General features: G+C 55.4%; 6 protein-coding genes across 6 annotated transcripts; 3 read left to right on the top strand and 3 right to left on the bottom strand.

Annotated features, from left to right (window-relative positions):
• Positions 1-63: 63 nt before the first annotated feature.
• Positions 64-862, top strand: GMORB2_7496 (6,7-dimethyl-8-ribityllumazine synthase; the record flags this gene model as incomplete). Its single annotated transcript, XM_035469461.1, has 2 exons — positions 64-188; positions 577-862. 2 exons carry the CDS (start codon positions 64-66, stop codon positions 860-862), a joined length of 411 nt encoding a protein of 136 aa, XP_035321156.1.
• Positions 863-1,615: 753 nt separating this feature from the next.
• GMORB2_7495 (Conserved hypothetical, protein) lies at positions 1,616-4,614 on the bottom strand (the record flags this gene model as incomplete). Its single annotated transcript, XM_035469460.1, has 2 exons — positions 1,616-4,178; positions 4,361-4,614. 2 exons carry the CDS (start codon positions 4,612-4,614, stop codon positions 1,616-1,618), a joined length of 2,817 nt encoding a protein of 938 aa, XP_035321155.1.
• A 546-nt stretch (positions 4,615-5,160) lies between these two features.
• GMORB2_7494 (uncharacterized protein) lies at positions 5,161-6,353 on the bottom strand (the record flags this gene model as incomplete). Its single annotated transcript, XM_035469459.1, has 2 exons — positions 5,161-5,218; positions 6,223-6,353. The coding sequence occupies 2 exons, from the start codon at positions 6,351-6,353 to the stop codon at positions 5,161-5,163; spliced, it is 189 nt and encodes a 62-aa protein (XP_035321154.1).
• A 7,662-nt stretch (positions 6,354-14,015) lies between these two features.
• On the top strand, positions 14,016-16,093 carry GMORB2_7493 (Divalent metal cation (Fe/Co/Zn/Cd) transporter; the record flags this gene model as incomplete). Its single annotated transcript, XM_035469458.1, has 4 exons — positions 14,016-14,377; positions 14,471-15,424; positions 15,517-15,575; positions 15,687-16,093. 4 exons carry the CDS (start codon positions 14,016-14,018, stop codon positions 16,091-16,093), a joined length of 1,782 nt encoding a protein of 593 aa, XP_035321153.1.
• Positions 16,094-16,572: 479 nt separating this feature from the next.
• GMORB2_7492 (phosphatidylinositol 4-kinase A) lies at positions 16,573-22,641 on the bottom strand (the record flags this gene model as incomplete). The annotated part of the gene is made up of 3 exons (XM_035469457.1): positions 16,573-18,084; positions 18,203-22,345; positions 22,459-22,641. The coding sequence occupies 3 exons, from the start codon at positions 22,639-22,641 to the stop codon at positions 16,573-16,575; spliced, it is 5,838 nt and encodes a 1,945-aa protein (XP_035321152.1).
• Positions 22,642-23,152: 511 nt separating this feature from the next.
• On the top strand, positions 23,153-24,022 carry GMORB2_7491 (20S proteasome subunit beta 6; the record flags this gene model as incomplete). Its single annotated transcript, XM_035469456.1, has 2 exons — positions 23,153-23,256; positions 23,317-24,022. 2 exons carry the CDS (start codon positions 23,153-23,155, stop codon positions 24,020-24,022), a joined length of 810 nt encoding a protein of 269 aa, XP_035321151.1.
• Between the last annotated feature and the right edge of the window lie 929 nt (positions 24,023-24,951).

The following is a 24,951-nucleotide window of genomic DNA, read 5'->3' as shown; positions in this document are numbered from 1 at the left end:
CAACCCCAACTCAATAACGACAGAATCGCTCCCTCCCCCCCCCCACCCCCCAGTCAATTCACCATGTCTCTCAAGGGCCCTACCCCCCAGCAGCACGACGGCACAGGTCTACGCGTAGCCATCGTCCACGCGCGGTGGAACTCGACCGTCATAGAGCCTCTCGTGTCCGGGGCAAAGGCCAAGCTCCTGTCCGCCGGCGTCAGGGAGTCCAATATCGTCGTTCAATCCTGTCCTGGATCGTGGGAACTCCCCACAGCTGTTCAACGGTTCGTTTCTCTCTCCCTCGGGCCCCATTCAACTCATGCTCTGTCTCTCTCTCTCTCTTCTCTCTCTCTCTCTTCTCTCTCTCTCTTCTCTCTCTCTTCTTTCTCTCTTCTCTCTCTCTCTTCTCTCTCTCTTCTTTCTCTCTTCTCTCTCTCTCTCTCTCTCAGTGTGTGTGTGTGTGTGTGTCATAGATACTAACATATGGTACAGCCTCATCTCGGCGTCCAACATCCAATCCAACGCATCTGGAACCCCCTCGGCCACCGACCTGCTCGCCTCCTCGACCACGGACCTGACGGCAACGGCCGACAGCACCGGTAAATTCGACGCCGTCATCGCCGTCGGCGTCCTCATCAAGGGCGAGACCATGCACTTTGAGTACATCTCCGAGGCTGCCGTCCACGGCCTCATGCGCGTCCAGCTCGACACGGGCGTCCCCGTCATCCTCGGCATCCTCACCGTCTTGACCGAGGAGCAGGCCAAGGCCCGTGCCGGCATCGACGGCAAGGGTCACAACCACGGTGAGGACTGGGGCTCCGCCGCCGTGGAGATGGGTGTCAAGAGACAGGAGTGGGCTGCCGGTAAGATTGAGGGTTGACCAGTAGGAGATCGAGCAAGAGAGATATAGCAAAAGCAAGTAGAGAAACATGAGAGAATCACACACTCAGTCCACGTTGCTCACCTGCAGCTGAACCTGTCCGTTGTTGATATTCGTATAAGCCACGCGTTGCCTGCACTCCAAACACTTTGGGACTTCTCACCGGGATATGAAGATGGATATCCATATTATCTCATAGAAATTATAGTCTATCATTGTTCAGTTGCCTGCTATTCCTCCATAATGTTCAGATATTTCTCTTTCTTATCTTATCCTCCCATCTTTTCCTTCACCATTTACACACACACAAGAGAGAGAGAGAGAGAGAAACAATATGCCAAACGTAGAAACAAAAACAGCCCAAAATGCACAGAATACCCCTGGTTTCGGTGTAGGTTCTTTTCAAAGAAAGAAGTGTATATATGAGAGAGAGAAAAAAAAGAAGCAACTTTGTAACTGCGAAAACGACGACCCAAGTCATGACCGAATAACCAATGAAACCCCCAACATGAAAAGGAAAAAAATGGTAAAGACAGAAAAGAATGGTTGAAAGAGATGAGAATGGGAAAAACAATGAATAAGGAGGGGAAATGGACAGGTGATTATATAGACCAGAAATGTTGCATCAGAATTAGGGACTGCCCTTTTTTTTTGGCATTATACATATTTGTGTATCGTGGACGCAATCAGATGTTCGGGTTCTCTGAAACAAAACAAAAAAGAAATTCGACGTGATCGGATGAAATCACCTGATCAGATAATCTCGCCAACCTTCTTCATCCTCCATCGAGACTTTCGCGCCTCCTTCTTGGCCTGCATCGCCTCCCAACCTTCATCGTCGTCCTCGTCAGACGAAGTCTTGGTGGCAAGCTGGCTCGTCACCCGGATGGTAGATTTGCTGTTGGTGTCGTCGTACGAGGACAGGGACAGCGTCGGCAGAGACGGCCCCCTCATGTGGCTGCTTGTGGGCGGCGCGCCGAGGCCGCCGCTGAAGCTCACGTTGTGAGCGCCACCCAGGCCGTTGGGTGTGTTGGCGCGCCCGTTAGGCGCACCGCCAGCCTGCGACACAGGCCTGTAGCGTCCCGGGAGACCGACGTTGCTGCGCTCGGAAGGCGCGATTGACGGGGTGTAGCCCACCGCCGGGCCCCCCAAGGGTCCTGGCGAGTTGAAATGGGGTAGGAAGGACGACGTCTGTGGCTGCACCATGCTCATGGTCCTGTTGCCGGCGTCCATGCGTCGAGGCTGCATGAGCGGCGTGCCCATCTGCTGAGTGGCCCCGAGGTCCGCGTATGACTGGTTCATAGGCAGGTTTCCTCCCTGCTGCTGCTGCTGCATATTCATGCCGTTCACGCCCATTGGCATCTGCATACCCATTGGCATCTGGGGCATCTGGCCTCCACGGGTGCCCTCCGCCATCATCTGCATGAACTGCATTTGCATCTGCATGAACTGCGTCATCTGCTGGTTCATCTGCATCTGCGCCTGCTCGGCAGGGCCCATGGCGGGTGCCTGCGGCATCCTCGGCACTCCGCCGGGGTACATGGAGCCCGGGTTTATGGTGGCCATGGGGTCCATGGAGCTGGCGCCGAAGCGCTGGGCATCAATGTTTGGGCTGCCGCGGCGCATGGCCTTGGAGCGCTCCTCGCTGACGATGACGCCGACGAGGCCTCCCGGGTGCATCGACTGCTGAGGCTGGGGCGTTCCGATGCCGCTGCCAAACGATAGCGACTCCCGCATGGCTGGCCGCGAGACGCCGGCACCGACAAAGGGGTCCGTGGGCAGGTTCCGAGCAAAGGCGGGCAGGGCGGAGGCGCGCCTCATGTTGGCCGAGGCGCGCTCGCCGGCGGCTGACGCCGGGCGGCCCATCTGGGCCTGCAGCTGAGCCTGGTGGTGGGCGGCAGCGTTCAGGTTGGTGGCGGAGCCAAAGTGGCTCAGGCGGCTCGCGGAGCGGTTCTTTGAGGGGAACCCGTGGGCCTGGAGGATGGCCAGGGGTACCTCCTCGTCCTCATCATTCTCCTCCATAGGACCAAGCTCGGGCGAGGGAGTTTTGGCTAGGCCGCCGAGGTGCGGTGCGCTGAGCGACTGGGGGAAACTTGGTCGGCCGCTGAGGGCGGGCGATTCCGGACCGCTGAGCGCGTTGAGGTTGCCCGTCGTCTTCATGTTCTTCTGGCGATAGGCCAGCATCTGGGCCTGCTTGCTACGCTTCACCCTAACCTGCTCCTTAGCCTTTTCCTCCTCGTCTTCCTCATCGTCGTAGTTGATCTCGTCCTCGTCCTCGTCCTCGTCGTCGCTGGCCGAGCCTCCGTAGACGGCCTTCTCGAGATGCTTGCGCTCCTTGTCCTTCTGGAACTTCTCAAACTCGGCCGTCGTCATGACCTTGCTGTTGCGCGGCGGGCTGGAGGATCGCTGGGCGGGGCGGTCGGCGGCGGTGGGGTGTAGGGCCGTTGGTCGGGAGAAGCCGGCACTGGTGCCGGCAAACATGTTCTCGTCGTTCTCGACGGGAGAGTAGACGGGCTCGGGCTTCTTCATAAAGCTGATGTCGTTGTTCAGCAGGGCCATGCTGGAGCGGGACTTGCGGCGATTGCCGTCGTCCGAGAGGAATCGGGTGGCGGCGACGGAGTCAGCGAGGAACTTGGCGTCCTCGTCCTCCATCGCGCCACCCTCGGGGCTGGCCGAGCCGTACTCGAAAGATGGCTGGTGTCGGGGTGTGGAGGATGAGTCCTGTGGCGAAAGGGCGTCTGAGCTGGCGCGGTTGGCGCTGGTAGAAAAACGGCCTTCCCACGAGTTGGCAGCGAGCTCGGGCGAGGGGGCCTTCTTGTCGCTGCCGATGGTGACGCCGCTAGCTCTCTTGCCGAACCTGTTGAACATGGTGCTGAAGTCACCGCCGAGATCCAGGTCACTCTTGTGCTGCTCCTCGATCTTGGGGGGCGTGGCGGTGCTTGTGGTAGAGGCCGTCATGGCCCGCGTCCGGCCATTCTCGTCCTCGCGCTGAAGAGTAGGCAGAGGAGGCATGTCGGGGATGTGGTCGCTCGATGGTGTCTGAGAGGCATGGCTCTTCTTTTGTATGCCAAAAGAGAGTGACCTGCCAGCACGGTCGAAAAAACCACTGGCGCCCCCCTTTTGTGCTTGGCGGGCGGGTGGGTCCTGGGTCCTGCTCGTATTCCGCGGGGCGCCCCGCCCATCTTCGTGATTATGTGCTGCCATGTCGGCGGATGAGGGCGCAGTCGAAACGTTGCTATGCCTGGATGATGTGTCGGTCGAAGTACCTTTTGTAGTGTTGGATCCCCCGCTGCCCCTTATACCAGTCAGCCGCCGTCTTGTGCAGGGCTTGGCGGTGGTCTGTCACGCCGATTGACCTCTCTTGTTTCATCCTTCATTCTCGAAAAAAAAAAAAAAGGTTTTCGGAATTGGAAAATGGAAGAGGCCTGAACAGGAGTGACGGACGGAAAGACGTAGGGGGTGCTTTCAGGTCGGCATGGGATGGTGATGGAAACTTACCTGTAGGTGTTCAATCCAGAAAAAATGTTATCTTGGATCTGGGAATCGGAGTTGGTGGGTTTGTGGAAGGAAGGGGACGAATGAGCCATACGAGCTCCGCCATCAAACGACGGACCGCCGGGTGGCCCCGGGTTTCGCTCGAGAACTCGAAAAGACGAGGTGGACGACTCGCTGGGGATGGTCTGGTGGCTCTGAAACTCGTCGGGATTGGCAGAGGATTTCCGCCTAAAGGCAGCTGAGAAGCGGCTAGGCATGACGGCGGTCGGGAGGTAGTCGAGAAGACAATACCGTTATTGATCTCTGATACGGTCGTTCAAGATGGCTTTGTTAAGCCAAACTTGCCGCGGAAGGCGAGAGAGCAGTGTCGTCGTCGTTGTCGTCAAGGATTCAAGGTCCGAGGTGGTCGAGCAATGGGGCTAGTGTATGACAATGACGTTGGTTAGGATGTTTGTTTGTTTTTGTCCAAGATCAAATGACAAGCATGCGAAGTCCCCGACTGAGAAAAAAAGAGAGAGGAAGAGAAAGAGGAGGGGAGAAAGCGGTTAAGGGCACAAGCTGGAGATGGAATCCCAGCAGAAGCACGGTTGCAGCAAAGCCACCATGCCAATCATGGCCAAAAATGTCGCATCCTTCCTTTCTTTCTTTTCTTCTTCTATTTCTTCTTCCTCTTTTGGGTGACAGGTGCGTTCGTGTCTGCCGGTATGGCCGCGACCGAATGCAAGACGTTGGGGGGGGGGGGGGGGGGGGGGGGGGGGGGGGCGTGTGCCAGAGACTCGTGAGCTCGACTAGAGCCTATTGGGCTACGGGCTCCGGAAGTCGAAGGACGGAAAGACGGAAAGACACGAAGAGTGCTTATGTCTAGGAGAGGAAGAAGAAGGGTGAGACTCACATTGATATCCAAAGACAGTAGAGTGGGCCGACAAAGTATGACAGGCCAGACACGGGAGAGGGGAAGTGGTGATCCAGATCCCCAAGCGGTCACCGGCCCAACGAAGAGGGCAAAGGGCAATGTGGAGAAAAGGAGAGAAGAGATGCGGGACGACCGGTAGTTTCTCTTGTGACGGAGGATGGCCTGGTCACGACGGTAAAAGAGAAAGAAACTCTCAACGGCTGGGCTGAGGTGGCGGGTCAAGAAAAAAAAGCCAGCGGTGTGGTAGATCCGGTGGCGTTTCAGACGGTCGGGTCAAGACGGTTTCGAGAGAGAGGAGAGGGCGGTGGCCCAGGCAGCGACGAGGACTATTATGAGCTGACCAGCTTGTCTGTGCAGAACGAAGGGGGGTGGGAAGGTATGTATTCGTCGTTGTCGATTAAAAGAAGAGTAGTCTGGTCGGAAAAGGGAAAAGTGTTGCTGCGGCCGGGGTCGGAGGGAGAGACACACGAGGACGAGAACGGACAACGTGGCGCAGAGAAAGAATCAAGAGTCGAGAGACACGGGAGCGAGAGTCGTGGGATAGAACAGAGAGACAGACACACACACACACAGTCAAGACTTTGCTGCTGAGGTGGGAGAGAGAGAGGATGGGAAGATTATGCCGTAGGCCGCTGGAAAGAAGTAGAAAAAAGAAGAAAACGAGAGGAGAGAGAAAAAAAAATAAGAACAACCGAAAGAGAGAAACGGTGATGCGAATGGGGTGTGGGGAAGAGAAAGAAAGAGAAGAAGAAGAAAAAAGAAGAAAAGGGCAGGGTCTAGCGGAGGTTGGAGGGAGAAGGAGGAGGAGGAGGAGGGAAAATGGAATCAAGCCAAGGAAAGATGACGGACGGGCTCAGTAAGGCTTGTCAGGCTTCTTAGGAGATATGTAATGGGAGGGGGACGAAGGGGGAAAAAAGAAAAAAGAGTTAATGTGTAATATGTACCGTATTACGAGGTGGAATAGAGATGGTTGGGTATGCTGGTGGTGGGTGGGTAGGTAATGTTGATGGTGGCGAGGCAAGAGACGGGTGATGGGAGCTGTAGCTGTGCCTGGGCCCATGGACGGTTTGCGGCTGTTGCCATTTGGGGCATGGGACGTGGTAGAGACCAGAGTACAGATTATAGTCGTACGAGGATATCGGTATTGTCACTACCACTAATACTTGCTGCTAGGTATTGGCACTCCGGGAGGGAGCTTCTCCTTTGCTGGACGGCGGTCTTCTCTGACTGACAGTATGGGTACAGTACGAGTAATCTGCAGTGTTGCTAGTGTGGCGTGTATTGCTCCATACACGAAGGCTAATTGGGGTATTGTTCCGCATGTCGGCAGAGACATTCAACATGTCTGCGACGGCTATGGAATATGAGAAATGAACCCTGAACGCTCGTGCTCGTGCTCACCCGTGCTCCACCTTCACTGCTGGGTGCAGGGGACCAGCTGCTGTCGGGGCGTCGCTGCGTGCGATGGGAATACCTCTAGCACCTGTAGTGGGACCTACAGCTGTTCATACAGATACGCTGGACCTCCAGGCTCCCAGTAGGTAGCCGACAGAGAGGTCGGTGGGACCTCTAGTACGTCTGGGCACTGTACCCGTACATGCTGACCTACCAAAAACACCGACCCCCCGCCGGAATGCGCTAGACGACCCCCCCTGTCGGTCCCTGGGAGAGACCTTTGTAAGCCCCGTGAGCTGCCCACCTGCCCATACTTGCATGTCTCGTACAGTCCTGGATACAGTCCTGGATGCAGGCTCTGGATGCAGGCTCTGGTAGAAGCCCACCTGGAGGCTAGGTAGTCTCTACTCGTACACACTCTAGCCGGTAGCGCCTCTCTACTTACTGCTACCTGTACAGATTACTCGTTTCGTAGCACTCGTATGCAGCCGCCCCGCCCCAAAAATGGAAGTCTCAGCTGGCAACGCCTCGTAACAGAAGGAACACGGTATTTACAGGATAGCAGGAGCAGAAAAGCTCGTATGCAGTGCACATGCACACTGACTACCAGAAAGTAATGCACATCGTGTACGGTACGGGCTTTCTTCTTTCCATTCCTTGTTCGATTCTCGTCTCCGTCTCTCTCTCCCTCTCTCTCTCTCTCTCTCTCTCTCTCTCTCTATCTGACTCTCTGACTCTCTCTATCTATCTAATTATACTCCGTACCTCTCACCCTCGCCTTTCTAATGGAGATCGGCTCCAAACTTCCTCTAAGCACGGGCCCAACGCACTAACCACGGTGATCGTCCACATCTCTCTCCCCTTTCCGCATTCCGATCCATACGAGGATGAACGAACCCGATGTGACGGGAGACTCAGAGACTCGGAGGGATATGCAAAGCCTGCGAGGTATGACGTTTCTTTATTCTATCTCACCATCCACGCTCTCTATCCGCTAATTCTCCTCCCCTTCTCGGGTAACAACACACACACACATACACACACACACATCAGACATCAGACATACACATCTGTCAAGGCTCAATACTCGCCGCCGGGTCAGGGGTGGAAGCGAGCTAGGATACATGTACTAAACAAAATACGCCAAGATGCAAGGATATTTTATGACTGGACTAGTGGCTAAAAGAAGCAATATAAACAAACTAAACAATTTAGAAAGGGGCAGGATGACAGTGCCAGGGGAAAAAAAAAAAAAAAAAAAAAAGATGGACGCAGGGGTCGGTGTGTGCGTGTACGAGTATATATATATATATGTGTGTGTGTGTGTGTGTGTGCCATGTTGACGCTCCGCTCCTTGATTGGGCCCGGCATGAGCGGGCAGAGTGACAGAGTTGTTGGTCTATGGACCGGAGTGTGTTTCTGGTTGGCATCCTGTGTGGTCCATGGAGTAGTACGAGTATTATACATATATACACACACACATATATATATATATGCGTGCACAGGTCGTACGGAGTACATGTACTAGAATCTAGCAGTGATATTAGCAGCAGTAGCTGCAGCTCTAACCCCGTACACAACATCGTATTCCTCTCTTGCCGTCTCTACCTTCCTCCTTACCGAGTATTGATGGGCATAATACAAGTCCCATATCGTCAATATATACGGACCGCGCCGCGTGTGATGCGGTGGTGACCGTTGACCGTGCAACGTGGCGGAGTCTTGTTTTTTTCCGTCAGAGATGCTCTGCGCTATAATATCATATACAGCACTCGTACTCGGTCGGTACACTGCAACGAGAGATAGGTACGACATAAATCATCCATCCGTCTTGTCTCGTCTTCTTCTCGCTCTCTCTCTCTTCTTTCCCTCTAGGACCTCCATCATCCTCCCAAGCTCCGTAATTATGGCAGTATTAGTATAGTACGAATACTCGTAGCAGTACCTCACTGGCTTAATGGCTGGTGGACCCGCCAGCTAGAGTAGATTCTTCAGCTCCGGCGCTGGCATCTCATCATCTCCTTTTCCCCTGCCAACAATGGAACCGCTCGTCATTGTGCTGACCCTTGGGTATTACGGATAATACTAATCTGTACATGTGGATTGATGCCAGTAGACGACCATGTGGCCGGGCTGCTTGGTATTACTCGTACAGGCTAATAGCAATGCAATACACAAGACCATCCGTCATACCGTAATCCGTAGCGACAAAGCAGATTACAGACCAGACTGTTTCGCTCTCACCAGTGCCTTTTGGTACTCCGTGATAAGAGTACGAGCAGTACAGATTACTGGTAGTCATATCGGCTACTACCTACCTTGGGCTACCTATGCTGTCACTCCCCCCTCTGTCATGATACGTCGATCTCGACCCGACCACGGATACAGGCAGACAGGTCACAGAGGAGACCTGGACTGGTGGGACACGCTCCTTTTTGTTGTTGTCGTGTGTGCATCCGGCAACATTCCTTCGCACCTTCCATCTCACTCCGCACCTGCCTCTCCCTCCACTGCTCCTTCCTCAGCAACTGCGTGTAAACATACACACACGAAAAAAAAAAAAAAAAAAAAAAAAAAAAAAAAAAAAAAAAAAAGGTAACACTTACCTGACTAAAATGTGGTAATATTAGCAGTACTAGCAATACCTTGACGCCAGTGAACCACACCCCGCGAGGCATCCATTGCCATTCGAGAGAGAGACTTGAGAGTCAAGACATTAGCAGAGAGGGGAATATCGTTACCAATCTCCATTCATTCCTCCGGCCTCTTAATTCCGTCATTCTCCTGGTCCCCGGCCAACCACCAACCACCAACCCCCAACCCCAACCCCCAAACCCCCCGGCACCACCAATAAAGTAAACAGACTGTACTAGTATTACTCAGTAGCAATCTGCATTACTCGTAAATATGCCACCTCTCATCCCATCCCCAAAGACAGCCTCCTCTTCTTCCCTCCTCTCTCCATCGTAGCAATGATGCAATTCCTCCTCTCCAGATCCAGATAATTCCTTTTCTCAGTCGCTCCTCCCATCTCCATCCACACGCCCCCCCTAGGGAACCATGGAGGGGTGGGGAAGGCGGCGCCGAAAAGAAAGGAAAAAAAGGGACCCACCCCCAATGCTCGTATCCGTCCATGGCACTATGTATTTATTTGTGGGGAATGAATCCCCTTCTTTTATGCCGGCTCTCTCTCTCGCTTTCTCTCTCTCTCTCTCTCTCTCTCTCTCCCTGTCTCTTTTCGCTAATCAACTCGTAATAATGTCAGCACGGACCAGAACATGTCAGCCATGGCCAAAGGCAGGTTTTCGTTTGATCAAACTAGGAAAATGAGAGGCATAAGAGGCGAAGATAAGAAATGGGGAGGAATGAAGCCCCGAAAACGTTTGGAATTTATATATAAAACAACACAAGTTACGCCCCGATGCTTCCGCTTGTTTTTTTGGGGGGTTTTTTACCCAAATATATTTTTCAAGGGGGGGGGGTGACAAATTCAAGTTTGTTACCCATAGTTTATTATCCCATAGCCAGTAGCCTTACGTCACTTTGATGACGGTGGTACTCCCTGCATTGGCAATATTCATTTATCCACCCGGGGTCGTGGGAGAAGGAAGAAAAGCTTGGGTAACACGTGGAGAGGTCATGGAGAGAGGTCCGTGGGAGTCTGAGAGCTGTACCGCCTACAGCCTACGAGCTGGTCATCAGACGGGAGAGGGAGAGCATGATTAGGATGCGCACTTTCAACCTTTAGGTTCAGTTGTACTACGTCGGGATTGGAGAGGGCTGGGTGGTGGCTTGTCGTATGAACCTTGTCCTGTTCGTCCATGTCTAGCCTGTCCTATCTGTCCTGTCTCCCTATACCTGATCTCGATCTCTTTATTTTGAAAGGTTGCCAGGACACACTGATACCTATCACCTGAAAGTACCTGTACCTGTAGCAATACCTGTAGCAATACCTGTAGCAATACCTGTAGTATAACAAGAAAGAGAGAAAAAGACGGTAAAGACGGGGACAGCAGACCACGTCCAAAGTACGGTCTGTGGTGTCTCTGACATCTACCGTGTCGTGTTTCCTTCACGAATCACGACTATTCCCTTTCACCCAATAATCCGATTGTTGGTCGTGACAATGCTCCCGTGTCATGTATAAGATGCTATATGACAATAAAAATAATAGCTATAGCGCCATCTATTAATACTTCTGCTATACTGTATACTTGCAGTATACTTGCAGTACGTTGTAGTCTATAACGCAGTAGCATGGGCCATCCATCGTGTGGCCCGTGGGTGGGGGGGTCTTCGCAGCCTTAGACTCTTGAGGTCTGGGCAAGGGGCATTGAAGCCAAGGCAGCAGCAGCCTGTAACGGCAGTTCTATACATAGTAAAAAGAATATAATGGAGTGAAGGCATGAAGCTCGGCGCTCACGGTAGACGTCGGTTGAACCCAAACGTGTGTGGTTTTCTTCCTTTTTCTGTCTGTTGTTCTCTTTAGGTCGGTTCTTTTGATAGTCTTTCTTTTTTTCAGTCCATATCCGTCCTATTTTGATCATTCTTTTGATCTGTCGGAGGTACTACTACTACTACTCACTGTCTGGTCCATCCGTCACGACTGGTTTCCATACGTGCAGTACATGTATTGCCAAGAAAAATATAGTTCGTCGTTCACGTCGTGTAAACTGCTCTGCTATGTTGGCATAGACCCCTTCGGCCGCCAGGTGGTACAGTCTTGAATCTGTCAAACGTACGACTTCCCCGAGTCACGCTAGAGATTGTGACGGCCTATATTGCATCGTCGCGTCGTCAAGGACAGAAGTAGCTGTAGTCCTGTCCTAGTAGTACCGTACGATTGAGCGGAGGGCCCAGGATGGTAGTATGTATAGGGTAGTTAAAAACACCAAGGTCAAGGACGAGATCGAGGGGTTGAGGAAGGACGTCAACATCTTCACGCCGCGCCTATATTATATGATATATCTTTTGAAGCGCCTCTCCTGTCATTTATTGAAATGGGTACGGTCTCTATGGTCTTACGCTGGTGGTGGTAGCATCCGAGCTCTTGATGACGGCCAGATACACTCAATCTTTCTGGCAGCCAGCCTACCCGGCACCTCACCCTCGACGAGAATGCTTGATGAGAATGCCATGGAACATCGTTCCTTCCCTAGGAACTCCTTCTCGGTCCTTTCCTTCTGAGCTCTTTCGGCGAAAGAAAGAACCTTCGACGGTCTTCTTCCCTCTCTCACCGCCACTCTCCAATATGGACTTGCTTGGGAGTAAAGGGGAGAATAAGAAAAAAAAAGAGAGAGAGAGAGAGGAAGGGTAGAGGAGGTAAGAAAAGGGGGGGGGGGAAGCAGTGCTAAACCCAGAACCGGCCATCTGCAAGTTGGGTTCGCCATCCCCCCTGGGCTTACCACTGTAAGTACAGCAACCATGAGGCCGAAATAACCATGGCTTGCTTTGACAGCAGGCGCTCACAAGCCGACTTGCAGTATCAAGCAGAACAAGAAAAACTCAGCGAATAGAGAAAAATCCCGACCGTCCACTGCATTGATGGACCTGACCATCTTTCAGACCCCTTCCCCGCCCAAAGAGCCGCGATATAATCTCAAGCTATCACGGCAATTGATGGTGGGGATTGGCCGGTGGCTGCCCCGTCCCCTGTGATCTCCCGTGGGTTGGGCCGTCCGTCTCACGTTCCTGGCAGGGGTAGTGACTGGTGTCGTCTCGACGGCCTCCGTCAGCGTTTACGACATTGGGGTAATTACGTCGGTCTACTCGGTCCCCAACAAGAGGTAAATGCTAGTTCGTTACGTCTCGAGAGCGTGATGGCGGTGGAGGAGGAGAGAAAAGTTGGCCGTGGACTTGACCGTCTCTTCACATACGAGTACGAGAAACACCCTCCTCTCTTCACTAGGATCACCAGCTAAGACCGTGCAGGTAATGCAGGTACAGACAGCAGCAACATCAACCAGCCTTTGCCCCCGCCACTACTGCTCGTGACGTGCTTCCCCCGTCCGGACCCGTCGAGGGCGAGAAGAGAGGTTCGAAACAATGGCAGGCCAAGGCCGCTGCAGGTAGACTGCAATTATGATTGGGATCTCCGATACGGGGCAAAAAAGAGACCCGAGACGCAGTAAGTGTCGAGAGACCCGCTGTTTTGCAGCCTCTGCTCGCAGATTGGGGACCGTTGGGTAGCATCGGTAGCAGACACTGCAAGCAAGGGACGCTGCAAGCAAGGGACGCTGCACGTAAGGGACGCTGCGAGCCGCTGTTACGCCGTACGGCGTACGTGGGAGCTTGCAGGCTGCTGCAACAGGTGCTGCCTCCTCGCTTCGCGTTCGGCACTTGGGAACAGGATGTGGGTTGCCGCGAGACGAGAAGGAAAAGAGACAAGGACGGACAGCAAAGGTGAGGTGAGAGATATAATACTTGGGAGTATGAGTACTACGAGTAAGAGTGCTACGAGTAAGAGTACTACGAGTATGTACTATGTGGTATGTTATCGGTGATGGATCCCCCCGATAAGAGAGCCAATAAATGACTGACCAGTAATAATGTGCTGCAGTCGTTCCCAGCTTTGCACCTAGTATTACTCGGTACTATTGGTAGCTGTATATATATGTACGCTGCTGCAAGACACACTTATGCTTAAGTCCTGACTGGTCTATCATCATTGTGTCGCCCATACGAGTGCATATAAGCCACTGCGGGTCTCTCCTCTCAGTGGCCGAAGGGCAGACCACCTCAAGGCAAATTACTCAGCATTGGATAATACCAGCTTATCGATCTCCAGAAGTATCGTGCTCAAAATTAGAGACGGCGCTTACTCCCGAATGGCTCTTCTGCCACATGGTACCTTCCAACAGCTGGCTGCATGCTCTCGGTGCTCTGTGACTGGCCTTGAATGCATGCGCAATTACTCCGTAGCTGCAGGGACTGTTCGTGGGTGAGAGGTGGAACCTGAGCCTTTTCCGATTAAGGATTAGCCGCGTACAGGCATTGATTCCCTGCAAAAGCTGCAACGAGAAGAAAAAACAGGACTCTGTCTGCTCGTTTCCATCAAGCCCTCCGGAGACACGGACTGACCAGACTTGCCAGGACCACCACGTCTTGAGGGGTGGAGGAGGGTCGGTGGCACTAAAGCGATACGGAGTACTTTGCCCGTTTCTCCTTGTCCAATGACCCTGCGGGCTATTGCTGGTAGTAAACATTTTTGAGTACTAAAGTGCTAAGCCATCGCATCAAGGGATCTGCTTCAACGGCTTCTCTTTCTTCTTTCCCTTTCTCTCTGTCCCTTCTCTCCCCCCCCCCTATTTTCCCATCCTCTCCCCTATCCGAAGGACCGTTCCCATCGCCATGACGTCACCGGCAACCCGCCTTCATAGTCGGCGGCCGTCGACGACGCCGTCCCTCGTCTCCGTGACGGAGGACTACAACTACCCTCTGCCGACGAGGAGCGGTGTCCTCGCGTCCCTCATCAGGACGAGGTCGGTCTCCAGCCTGTCAAGCGCCGGACGCCGTCATCCGCCCTCTGACGAGGAGGCCTGCGCTGCCGAGGACGACATAGAGCGTCTGATCCACGACGAGCACCGCCTAAACCAGCTACTCCACGGTTCCCAGGCGCGTAGCAAGATTCTGATTGGCAAGAGTAACCCGCGCTACCGATGGGAGAGGTATTGGAAGGATGAGGAGCAGCTCGACGCCATGAGTGCACCTCTGTGAGTTTTTTCTCTCCTCCATCTCTTCTTGTCTTACTCGCATGCCCTGCTTCCATGCGAAAGAACAAGAGAAGGAAGACTGACTCGTGATAGACGTAACTATTATGAGCGCACCAACGAGCTCATAGAGCAGTACCTCTATATTGACAGGCTTCTCGACTCGACCATTCCCCACGAGATCCTGTCCGAGTACTCCACCGAGCTGGAGGCTTCTGCCTACCGACCTGTCGACGTCCCTGCTACCATCCCCGAGGACGACGCGAATTCTCAGCTGTCCGACTCCCCACTGTCCTTGAAAGCCAATGACAACAATGACAACAGCAATGCCGGCAGCAACGGCAACTACGGTAGCATCGCGCCCACCCCCGACATAAGGGGCAGCTCCAACAACTCCAACAACGCCAACAGCCCCGGCAGCCGCCCCCCCAAGCAGAACCGTACCCCCAAGGACATCTTCCGTTCGTCCGAAGCTCTGCCCCTCCTGCAGCGCGACGACGAGGACGATCATCACGAGGATGACGAGCACCACAGGGCCGGCTCGTCCAGCAACGCCTCCGGCTCAGGTCCCCAGCCCAATCTCCCCTGGCTCGAGGATGCCGAGCTTGATAGCGACAGCCCCATCGTCACCCTCGCCATCTGGATCAACCTGATTGCCAACACGGTCCTGCTTCTGGGCAAGCTGGTCGTCGTGCTCAGCGTGCCCTCCATGTCCGTCCTGGCCAGTCTGGTCGACGCCGTCCTCGACTTCCTGTCCACGGCCATCGTCTGGACCACCACGCGCCTCATCTCGCGCAGCCAGTCCGACCAGTATAGCTATCCCGTCGGCCGGCGTCGTCTCGAGCCCGTGGGTGTGCTTGTATTCTCCATCATCATGATCACCTGTTTCTTCCAGGTCGGCATGCAGTGTATCCATAAGCTTATGGGACCCGAGCACACCATTGTCGAGCTCGGCGTCCCGGCCATTGCCATCATGGGAGGAACCATCGTTATCAAGGGTGTTGTCTGGATCTGGTGCCGTCTTGTCCGCAACTCGAGTGTCAGGGCTCTGTATGTCCTTTCTCCCAATCCCATCCTCGCCTCCTTTTTTGTTGTTGCGTGTGTGCTGTCCGTGTTGTAGAGTTTTGCTGACTGATCACCAGGGCTGAGGATTGCAAGACGGATGTCATCTTCAACACGGGTTCCATCCTGTTCCCTATCAGTAAGTTCCTCCCCAGTTGAGTGTCATCGAGAAACAACCGGCAAAAGAAGAGAAGAGAGGGGAAAAGGAAGCATAGAGAGAGCGCCGTATACTGACTTGACTCCCTCGCAGTCGGCTGGTACGGCCGCATATGGTGGCTCGACGCCCTGGGTGGTCTCCTCCTATCCGCCTATGTCGTCTTCCAGTGGAGTGACACGTCGGCCCACCACGTGCGTAACCTCACGGGTTTCTCGGCCTCGCCCGACGAGCGCAACCTCCTCCTGTACCTGACGATGCGCTTCGCCACATCGATCCGCAATATCCAGAACCTGCGCGCCTACCATGCCGGCGACAGGCTCTTCGTCGAGGTCGACATCGTCCTCGACGCCAGCATGCCCCTCAAGGACAGCCACGACCTGTCCGAGGTGCTGACCTACTTCCTCGAGTCAGTGCCCATTGTCGATCGAGCCTTTGTTCACGTCGATTATACTAGCTACAATGCCCCCACGCATATGCTCAAACAGGATTCGTCCAACTGATCAAGGGTTGTTTTACCACGGCGCCTCTTCTTTATACTCCCCCCCCCAACCTTTTTCAGCCATGTTTGGTTTGTAGTCTGTATTTTTCTTTCCTTGAAAAGAAAAACATTTGGGCATCTATAGTTTTTGTTGAGCAGATGAGCTCTTTAGAAAAGTTTTAGAAAAGCACTTTGTATTCCGTAGGTAGGTAATTCAGATACATATTAAGAACCCCCCCCCCCCCCCCACAAAATGTATTATGGCTTGTGATTTGGTTTACAAAATATACATTTGTAATCTGGACATTCCATCGATATATTAACAACCAAGCTTTCCCTTCCTTCAGGAACATGGATAGAATGAAGATGGAAGCTTATAAGCAATATGCCTTGGACATTCGCAGGGGAATATCTTGACAGATTAAGGGAAAAAAGAAAGAAGGGGAGAAAAGAAAAAGAAGAAAGGATAAATCGCAAGACTTATATACCACGATTCAACACCTAGTAAGGAATACCATTGGTCATGAGCTGGAACTGGTCATAGATACCAGTACTGTAAGAGGAGTAACTCTTCCGGATGAGAAACTTCATAAACTCGGCGGCCTCGCGGTCCGTCTTGTCGAGGACGAACCTCTGACGGAAGTGGGTGACGCTCTCTGGTTTGAAGCAGGGCAGGCCGCTGTCCATCATGAGCTGGACCATGTGGCACAGCTTGTCGCAGTACTGCCTGGCGGCGAGGAAGGCCTTGACGCAGAGCTCCTCGAACCACTTGAAGGACTGGTGGTCGGTGGAGCCGCCCATGACGGCGAGCATCTCCTGTGTGAGCTTGAAGGGGGCGCGCTCGAACTTGATGCCGCCGGGGGCGATGTCGAAGCAGAACCCGAAGTCGATGTGGAGGATGTGCCCGGCGTCGTCGATCATGATGTTGCCGTTGTGGCGGTCCTTGAACTGCAGGAGGAAGGAGATGACGGAGTAGGCGGCCATGGACTTGACAAAGTTGGCGCGGGCGCGCTGGAAGCGCAGCGAGTTCTCGTTGCCGTACTTGCTGACGAAGTAGTCGTACAGCTTGTTGACGGCCTCGCGGCCCAGCATGTCGCGCGAGATGGAGTTGGGGAGCACGTCGATGACGCCGCACCCGGGACCCGTAGCCGTCACCCGGTACGGGAAGACGTACACGTCCAGCCCGACATTGTGGAAGATGCCGCGGAACGCTGCAATCATCTGCAGCGCTAGCACGTCCTGCCGGCAGTCGTCGCCTACCTTGAAGATGGCAGACTGCCACGTCTCGACCGTGTACTCGTCGTCTTGGTCGCCGTCGTTGCTGTTGTCGCTGCTGCCCGAGACGCCGTTCTGCGCCTTGGCTTCCCGGATCAGCTTGATCTGATCCGCCGTCTTCGTCTTCTTGATCCGGAACGTCGCCATGAACGGACACTTGGCGTGGCTCTGCAACGGCTTGCCCGACGTGCGGTCGATTCCGATCACCGAGCCTTCCGGGTTGGACGGGAGGTACACCCCGACGTCCACGTTGATCCGCCGCAGCTCTTCCTCAATCTTCTGCTTCTTCTCGTCCTTAGGCCGGTCCTTGATCGGCCGCAGCTTGCCAGAGATGCTCGTCACCTCGTCGAAGAAAGCGAACTCGCGTTCGTAGAAGCTGCGGTCCTCGGCCGCGAAGCTGTCCACCATACTGCCCATGACCGTGTCCAGCGTCGGCTTGATCTCGTCGGGGACCTGCGCATCGTCGTCCTTGTACGAGTTGGCCTTCATGTTCCAGATGATCTGGTGCGCAAACAGCTGCGAAAATTGCGCCGTCTCCAGTATGTACCGCTTCACGTAGCCCAGCGCGTCGTACCGCAGCGTCTGCACAATCTGCGGCACGTAGAAGAAGGTCACGTCCACCGGGTGCGACTCCAGCGCCCGCATCGCGAACTGCAGGATCAGTGGGTGGTGCTTGTATGCCGGTGAGAACATGGTCACCGCCGAGACCGGGTTGACCGGCGCCCAATACAAGAGGTACTATCATTCAGTGTTAGTCAAAACCCATGTTCCCCTTAGACTTCCCCTTCTCTCTCCTGATCCCTTCCTCTTCTTCTTCTTTTTGGTGAGGGAAAAAAAGCGGATCGATGTCACGTACCTTGAGCATGGGAGTGGCGTCGCTAGGCAGCTGCCCACCAGCAAAGATGATGGGCAGAGCCTCTGGCAGTGAGATGGCCTTCTCGGGCATGGTCATGAGGAGGAAGCGGACGTCCTTGTGCAGCCGGGCAGACTGGAATCTGGTGACGAGCTCGACGGCGATGGCCGGGTCGAGCGCCCAGGCCGTGCGGACGAGCGGTGCCAGGGCGGCCTCCATCGACGACTTGGGCGTCGTGGGGACGGACAGCTGCTGCGACAACGGGCCGTTGAGCGGATTGGCCCAGACGGACAAGCGTATCTGCTCGCTCTCGAGGAGGAGTTGGAGCAGCTGTTCCTTGGCCTGGAGGGACTTCGTCGCGGGGCCGACGCCGCCGCCGCCGATGAGGTTGACCATCTGGAGGGCGAGGAGGACGTCGGACATGAGGCGGATCTCCGTCTTGAGCTGGAGGAGGTTGCTGCCAAAAGACCACTTGGGCGAGTTGCGGAACCAGCCCAGCCCGGCCGACAGGATATTGTCCTTGAGGCGCCACTGGGCCGTGGAGCTGATCATGGTGCTCCAGCGCAGGACGCGCAGGCCAAAGAGAAGGATCTGCAGGCGGAGCTCGCGCGCCATGGGGTGGGGCGCCGCGTCGCGCATGGCGCTCAGCGTCACGTCGAGCATGCGCAGGAAGCTCCGCCTCGTGTCGAGGCTGCCCAGGCGGGTAGCATTGAAGTGGCTCGTGAAGAACTGCAGCAGCCGCGTGTGGGGCGACAGCATGTCGTGCACCATCTGCCTCTGCTTGCTCATGGCCTCCAGCTCGCTGGGCGCAAACTCCTCTTTGAGGAAGAAGGGATCCGGGTGCGCTAGCGCCGGGTTGAACAGCCCGACCCGACGGGTGATGGTGAGTTCCCACTGCTGCGCAATCTCGTTGACCAGCTTGGGCTCCAGCAGCGGGTTCTCGTGGATCACGCCTAGCCACAGCGACACGCCCAGCTTGATCGACTCCTTGGTGAAGAGCGCGAACGGGATGCTAACTAGGTAGCGCGCAACAGCCGACTCGTTGCTTTCGCTGCGGCACAGGAGCGCCGCCGCCCTCCGGAGTATGTCCCGGATCTCGTTGAAAGGCGTGGCCTTCTTGCTGAGGATCCGGGCCTCGACGTGCGCCAGGGCTGTGGAGGCGTTGGCGCTCTCCTTCAGGGCAAGCTGCATGGAGGCTCTACCTCCAGCACCCCCTCCCTGGATCAGGTTCGTCAGGTTGTGGCTCCTATCCGGCAGCGCCTCGCCGTAGCGGTACTCCTGGCGCGTCGTGTACTGCGCAATAAGGTCGGAGGCCGTATTGACACCAGCCTCTCCGACCGGCTGGAGTGACTGGAGACGGTGGTCGGTCGAGGGGATGACGGAGCCCATCTCCAGAGCGAAAGACCTCCCGAGATAGATGTGGCCGTAGGCGCCGTCATCGCCGAACTCGGACAGATACGTCTGGAGAAGGCCCTTGACGTCCAGCGGAGCGAGGTTGATGGCCGTGTGGACCCATACCCTCGCCTTGCGGGTCAAGATGTCGAGGGTCCAGCGGCGAAACTCGTAGTCGTCCGAAAGCTCTACCCTGACCTTGCCCAGCTTCGACTCGAAGACGGAGCGGGGCGAGTACATGTCCGTCTCGGCCTCGAGGCAGCCAGTCCACATCAGGGAGAGAAGCTCAAGCAGGGCAAAAAGCGATGTCCTGCTGCACAGGGCGGACGGGACATCGCGGATGATGCGGTCGGCGCAGGTGAAGGCTGCCTCCTGCACCCTCTCGATGCGGTGACAGCAGCTGCAGAAAATAGAGGCCAGCTGCTTGGCGGCATACTGGGCCGAGAAAGCCATGTCGTTACCACCAAGAGTCTTTCTAAGATACTTCTCGATAATGGTACCAGCGATGCCTTCCATGACACTGCTGACGTCGCTCTTGTGCATGCTGGGCTCCAAGAAGTAGGGCAGCACCTTGGTGCAGTCGCCGACGTCAGAGCGCAGGCTCTCGACGAGATACGCCGCTTGCAGGAATATGACCTTGCGGTAGCTGAGCCCCTTGATATCGGCCGCCTTGGCTGGGATAAGCTCCACCAGCTGCTTCTTCTGGGCCGCCTCGCGCTCGTGGCTGTTACCGCGCCTCAGGACCGTGTTGAGCTCGATGTCACTCTCGACCTGCTCACTGCGCTGCTCAGAGACCAGCGGCGGGGAATGCACGGCGATCCTGCGGAGGTCGTCCATGTACTTCTTGCCATTCTCGGTGGACGGGGTGAAGCCATGGACGACAATGTTGAACCAAGAGTCGCGCAGGAGCTGGGCCATCTCATCACTCTCGATAGGGTTGGCAGCCAGGTCGTTTTGAGCCATGAAGACTCCAAGAGGACGAAGGAGCTGGGCAATCTTCCTAGCGGCCAGCTGGACGTCAATCTCCTTGGTATGGCCACTTGGCGGGTCATCACCAAAAGAGATGATAGTCTCCAACAGGTGCTCTAGGTAGATATCGAAGAGAGGCGAGTCACGCTTCAGGTGAGTGGAAATGTGGATGCGGGCCTTCGTAGCCGCCATTGACAGATGGTCCTTCTGCTCGGTCAGACCCGTCAAGCAAGTCTTCGTGAACATCTTGAGGAGGGAACGGAACTCGAGGGGGCTGCTGTCGAGCGCGAGGTTGGCGGCGCCAATGAGGATCTGGTCATCGGCGCTGGGGCTGATCTTGCCGAGCTTTTGCAAAAGCATAGACACGGCCAGGGCTGTAATCTTTTCGTCCTGAGCAGCTGCGGAGATGGCAAACACTGCCTGCAGAATGTTTTCATAGACTACCGCGCCCTCGTCGTCGGCGCTGAGCTTGAGGGACATTGAGCTCCCGGTAGACTGGTGACCGGCGTAGACCGAATCAAGGCTCTGTTCGCTGTCATCTCCGTTAGATTGACCGTTGTTTAGAGGCTCGGACTCGGGGCTGAGGGCGTTTCCGAGAGAGTACAGCGTGCTGATGATGGAGTCCTTGGAGAGCAGGTTGAGGATGAAGGCCAAGCACTCGGAGGCAACGCTGCTCGTCTCTCCCTGGGGCGCGCTCTGGACCAGGAACTGAGGGACCAGCCTGCTGACAGCCGGGGTAAACGAGGGCGAGACGTGGCACACCAGGGCCAGGGACTTGAGGACAACGGCGGCCAGGCCGTCGTCGGCCATCTGAGCGGGGTCCTCGATAGTCTCCTGCAGCCAGGACAGAAGGGTCTCGGAGTCTGCAGCATTCTCGTCAATGAAGGCGCAGTTGAGGAACGCGATGAGAGCGGCTCCCTTGGTGTCATAGGCCAGCTTCTGCTGGGACGGCGTGCCCATGCTGACAAAGTCGGCACCGGCCTCGATGTAGTCCATCTGCTCGGCCGCCAGTCCGGCAAGGACCTCGACGGACTGCGTGTCAGCGTCAGGACCGCTCAAAGAGTCACCCTGGAGCTTGGAGTTGCGGGCCATGTGCAGGTCCAGGATATGCGTTTTCCTGAGGTCGGTGACATCGGCGACCATCAGAGACGTGCTAGACACAACCAGGCGCATGAAGTTTCGCTGGAGGAGCATGGCCCCTAGAGGTCTCCCAGAGTGGGCGTAGTGGCGGACAATGCGCTTCCATTCCTTGACTTCTCGGCCGTGGCTGTGGGAGTTGCGGATGGTCGAGAGAGCCGTCTCGACGGCAACCAGGAAGCGCTCAGAAAGCAGGTGGCGGACCTTTTGAACGAGAGCAAGTCTCCCCGCGGCCCTCCAGAAGTCGGTCTGGGCAGCAGCCGCCTCGAGGAAGCCAAGGAGGGCGATGACAATGGTCGTGGTGCGGACCGCATCTTCCAGGTCGCCATCCTCTGCGGGAGCAGAGATGACAACGTCAACCGCCTTGGTGCAAGTGTTGAGGAAGGCCCAGATGCTGTCTAGGACCGTCTCCTGGAGGTCGGCGTAGTTGAGTCCGAGGGAGAGCAGGGCCGCCGTGACGTGGAAGGTCAGGGTCTCGGTGGGCGACGGCTCCATCTGGCGGAAGAAGGGCGAGTGGGCAAAGGTCTGAACAGGTGCCTCGAGCATATAAGGGGTGAGCTGGTAGGAGAGCCTCTGGGCGCTCTGGCCGGGCTGGACACTGGGAGCCGTCTTGCACAGGGCTAGTAGAACCTCAAACTCGCGAATTGACTACAATGGTGTCGGGGTTTATCAGCGAATGGCCCACGACAGCGGTGCGGCACAAGCATCTCCTCCTCTCTCTCTCTCTCCTACAGAGCCGGATTGGACGGGACTAGACTAACCATTGGAACCTTGCCCAGGGATCCGCCCTGGGACCTGACGCCATACGAGTAGTCCCTCGCCTTCCCGGCGGCGTGACATGCTCGACATAATCTGTCGAGGTCCGACCGGTCCGCAGATGAGGAGCCAGCTGCAGACAGCGAGGCAATCTTCTGAAGGGCCAGGGCACGAATGTCGCGCGCCATCGTAGATATCGGGAGTGCGTTGTTGTTCGCTCGATTCGAAAAAGACGAAGCGGTGGCAAGATGGTCGACGTCCTACGGAAACATCAATACCTTGCGGTATGGAGAGTTTGTCGACAATGCCGAGGTACGGAGTAGTGTCTACTCCTTTGTTGGCATTGACGATCCAGGAGTGACACTGGTAATTATTATGAGTATTATCACATCAAAGTACGTACTCTCTCTCCCCCAATTCGACAGCTTCCAGCTGATAGGGAGGCTGCGCGGGCCACAATGCGTGGTGATTCTGCTGAGTCAGCCACCGGTCTACCCCAATCAGACAGCCAGCCCAAGGCTGCAGCTTGACTGACGTGCACTGGTCGCGGGAGGAGCTTCAACCGCCACCTTCCCACCTGTCACCATTGACCCCATCCCGACGACATCACGAACCCTCCCCCATCAGTATCCATCCCGGAACACGAACATCGAAGAGGTCCTTTCACATTTGCAAGGGTCGGCACGCACAGAATACAAAATGTCCATGTTTAGCCAGAACCCGGTGCTGAACGGGGCCAACTACTCGTTTTCGGATGTGCCCAAGGCCAACCACGGCGAGCCCCGGGAGCGTGGTTTCAACCCGTGAGTTTGTTCTTCTGCTTGGAGGCCACGGTAGGAGGTGACAGACGCGGCTGACCGGAGGGATGGCGGCACATGCAGGTACTCTGACAATGGTGGTTCGACACTAGCCATTGCGGGCGACGGCTTCACCATCATGGCGGGCGACACCCGCCACACGAGCGGCTACAGCATCAACTCCCGCATGTCACCCAAGGTGTTTAAGATTGGAGGCACGACGGCGGACCAGTCGGACGCTACGCTGGTGCTGTCGGTGTGCGGCTTCGCGGCCGACGGCGCCGCCCTGCGCGACCAGCTCGACACGGTGTGCAAGATCTACCGCTACCGCCACAACAAGCCCATGTCGGTCAACGCCTGCGCCAAGCGCCTGTCGACCATACTGTACAACAAGCGCTTCTTCCCTTACTATACGTACGCGATGATTGGCGGCCTGGACGAGGAAGGCCAGGGCGCCGTCTACTCGTACGACCCCGTGGGGAGCTACGAGCGTGAGCAGTGCCGTGCCGCGGGTGCCGCCGCCAGCCTCATCATGCCCTTCCTCGACAACCAGGTCAACTTCAAGAACCAGTACATCCCCGGCAGCGGGACGGGCCACGAGCTCAAGGAGAAGGAGCGCTACCCGCTGTCGCGCCCTCAGGTCGAGACACTCGTCAAGGATGCCTTTGACGGTGCCGTCGAGCGTCACATCGAGGTTGGTGATAACCTCCAGATGCTCATCATAACGAAGGATGGTATCGAGGAGACCTTCCTGCCCCTCAAGAAGGATTAAGCTGGGGGGACGTTGTTCTCATGGTTTAAATAATCAATGCAAGACAACGACAAAAAAGATGAATGATATACACGACGGCCTTTTAATTTGCCTGATATGACGTGAGAAATGCATCAGATTGGCCAACTGCCACCCTGGATCCGTGCGGAGCCCCTGTCACGGGGGGTTCACAAACACACTTGTCTCTCGGGAAGGTTCTCATGTGTAACTTTTCCCATGCAACGGTTCGTTGTGTGGTTTATACGTCACCAGTGTCTAAATGAGATCATGTGGCCATGCCTCTCCGTCTACACGTCGTAGAGGGTGTCCTGTCGAATGGCTGCTCCCGCCACTTGGTATAACTACTCTGGGACAATACATGTCTCAGCTCCGCGTCCAAGCCCGGGCACCGAAACAAGTAGTTTTCTTTTCCTGCATTGTCGCGAAGCGGCATGTATGGAATTCTCTTTCGGATGTCCCGATGGCCACCACAACACCAGGTATTTATATAACCTATACCACTAGTAACAGGCCACATCACAACTACTGACGACCACAAAAGGTTGGTCTTCAATCCTAGATACTCGGTCCATTCGCTCTTGTTTTTTCTATTCGAATGAGAGAATTCAGCTCTCCGCCCGGTGTCACTTGGCTTGTTCTGTCGAGGCACCAATACATATACCCACATCTCCTCGTATAAGACCACGAAGTCAAGTCATCAAAAATTGACGACACTTGACGAACACCCCCTACCCCTACCATCAACATATATATTAATGCCAAGCCTTGTACAGGAATGCCATAGCTATGGATAGATAATGGGGTGGAGGGTGAAAGAAAGGAAGAAAGGGGGGGGGGGGGGGGGGGAACCTCCAAAATACAAAATTCTTAATGGAATTTAGGTGGCAATCATCAGGAATAGGAATCTGACAAATGGATAGCTTTGCATG

Source organism: Geosmithia morbida, assembly GCF_012550715.1.
Source record: "Geosmithia morbida isolate 1262 chromosome Unknown scaffold_8, whole genome shotgun sequence".
Lineage (NCBI taxonomy): Eukaryota > Fungi > Ascomycota > Sordariomycetes > Hypocreales > Bionectriaceae > Geosmithia > Geosmithia morbida.
This window is presented reverse-complemented; position numbering and strand designations above follow the sequence as displayed.